Source organism: Octopus bimaculoides, chromosome 17 (assembly GCF_001194135.2).
Source record: "Octopus bimaculoides isolate UCB-OBI-ISO-001 chromosome 17, ASM119413v2, whole genome shotgun sequence".
In the NCBI taxonomy this organism is placed as follows: Eukaryota; Metazoa; Mollusca; class Cephalopoda; order Octopoda; family Octopodidae; genus Octopus; species Octopus bimaculoides.
Window position 1 is genome coordinate 31,674,153 of NC_068997.1, and position 2,731 is coordinate 31,676,883.

The 2,731-nt window shown below is 31.7% G+C and overlaps 1 protein-coding gene across 1 annotated transcript in view; it reads right to left on the bottom strand.

Moving 5' to 3' along the window:
• LOC106883723 (dynein beta chain, ciliary) overlaps nt 1–2,731 on the bottom strand; it is a 273,290-nt gene that overhangs the window by 138,273 nt on the left and 132,286 nt on the right. Inside the window, exon 41 of the mRNA XM_052974147.1 lies at nt 1,556–1,722. Coding sequence (XP_052830107.1) covers nt 1,556–1,722 — 167 coding nt within the window. The remainder of the gene's footprint in view (nt 1–1,555; nt 1,723–2,731) is intronic.

The following is a 2,731-nucleotide window of genomic DNA, read 5'->3' on the forward strand; positions in this document are numbered from 1 at the left end:
ACACACACATGTATCTTTTAAATTTGTTTATGGGAAATATTTTCGAATATGCATATAAAAGCTTCTATGTCATTATGTCTGTTAGAGCAGTTCTATGGGATTGTACCCAGCTATGCTGATATAAAATAAGATAAATATAGTAATAATAATAATAATAATAATTTATGGATGGAATTTTTAGATATTTTAATGTATCACTATGCATATTTCCACAAATCACATGTTTTTTGTGACCATGGTCATAAAATATCTATAATTTCCATTCATGGATTATTATTATTATTATATATACAATGGGCTTCTTTCAGTTTCCATCTACCACATCCACTCACAAGGCTTTGGTCAGCCTGAGACTATAGTAGAAACATTTGCCCAAAGTGTCATGCAGTGAGACTGAATCTGGAACCGTGTGGTTGGGAAGCAATCTTACCTCACAGCCATACCTACACCTATGTAGTGATCTATGTAGAAATCTTAATTAATTAAAATTACATTCTACTGGTTGTTCCCTCCTAGATCCATTTTAGGGTCCTAAACCATGCAATTTCTGTGCTTCCACCCAACATCTTTCCCAAGACAAGTTGCAAGTTTATTGCTGATTGTACTGGCACAGAGAGGAAACTGCAATATAATTTTCAAATGAACCCTATTCTTAAGGTCTAAGTGTGTCCATCGTTAACACACATGACAGATGATGCAGTATGGTTATTTTTTTTTAACCCTTCTCATAGTGCAGCTTCTGGTGGTTTCATTCGTACCAGGCACCAGGTTAAGTCACTACTTCTCTGCATTGACAGATCATTGCTTCAGCACTATGTGATTAGAATGTCACTGGAAAGGATCATAAGACAAGTTTTTCAAGATGAGTTAATTTGTAGGAGACCTAGGGATAGACCAAGAGCAAGATGATTGGATATTATTATAAGTTCAGTTGGTCACACTTGGGAATCCAGCAGGAAAATGTAATGATAGTTGCTTCTGATAGGACCCTATTGAGGAGGTGCCTGAGGACTCTACTCTCATGATCATCCAAAGAATTGTGGGTATCAAAGTGGATAGAGAGATGGAAAATTACATTTATAGTGCTAAGGGGAAAAATCATTAATCCAATGGCTAAATGTGGTCAAGAATAATAGTGGAGATAATACTGAAATTTAAGTTAATTTAAAATAACTTTGAATATAGAATTCAGTGGTGAGTGAGACTGATCTTTGGCAGGACAGTGATAACTCTGAACATGTTTCAGTTTTATTAGACCTCATTAGAGAATGAAATATTGCCTGTTTGTTGACAATGTTCTTCTGTTTTGCAAGGGTAATAATACCCAATTTTTCTGCTGTTTCCATGACTAAACTGCATTAAAAATATTACTTTCTTGTCTGTATAATATGATACACATTCGACACTTCTAAAGAACAAATATAAGTTTGTTTAGATATATATTGTCTTGTTTTTCACCATAAAATTTCAGAGAAACAAAGTAAGGATAATAATGATTTTTGCCAATGGACAGCTAGATTAATAGCAGTAAGTAATTAAATATTGTAATACTAACCATTAACATGATACATAGCATTTTCAACCAATTCCTTTCTTGCCCAGTGTGATAACCAAATAAAATTTGTATTTTTCACCAATGCTGAAAATTTACAGCACCACTTCTGGTAATCCTTACTTCTGTTGGTAAATACTAAACAAACCTTCAGGTTTCTTTCTATGTTTCTAAAGATAATAACATTATTACAACATTATTATACAGGTAATAACAATATTAGGCAATAACATAATTATAAAAGTAATAACAATATTATAACACAAGATATTGTACTGGAAACCAAAATAACCATATTTATTGTAGATATATTATCTCACAGAGAACACAAAACAATATCAAAATAATTAAATCATTTCTTGATTTAATTAAACTTTGATGTTTAATTAAATCAGAACTACATTTGCTTCAAATTAATGTGCATTTACAGCAAAGACTTGATGGTTCTTCTTGATTTTCTCAAATAAATTAATGTGAAGTGAGATAATAAAACTATCAGATAACTAACTATATATGTGTTAAAAAAAAAACTTATACTTTGTAGTTTCAAGATAACAGCCATAAAACTTAATATGTGCATGTATACACATACACATAGATACATACATGCTAGTATGGAAAACAAACATTACATGATGATGATGATACATGTACACACACAAACACACACATGTACATTTATGAATAGAAAAATGATAGAAAATGGAATGAACGACATTATTTAAAATCACATGATTCTAAATGGAGAATTTCGTTCATTTAATTTTCTATCATTTATATAAACTCTACGGATACTATGAAATTACCCATGTATATAAGAGGGTGCTGGAAAATTCCTGGCTTTCAGGGTATTGTGAAAGGTCTGGTTGATGGCCAAACCTTCCAAGTTCTTTTACAGAGTTTAGAGTAAACTGAAAGACCACTGCAATAAGTGTGTGAATCTGAGTGGGGAATATGTTGAATAAAATCATAATTAACTGACCCTCCTGTATTTTCTTTTACCTAAAGCCAAGAACATTTCAGCACCCCCTTGTATCCAGCAACAGAAGTATTCCCACTGCATGATGACATCAGATAGCAAACAATTGTGGACAAGCTTTGTATAGCATTCTACAAGGTTTTTACCTGAATCTCATTTAACTATATATATGTATGCATATATATATATATATATATATA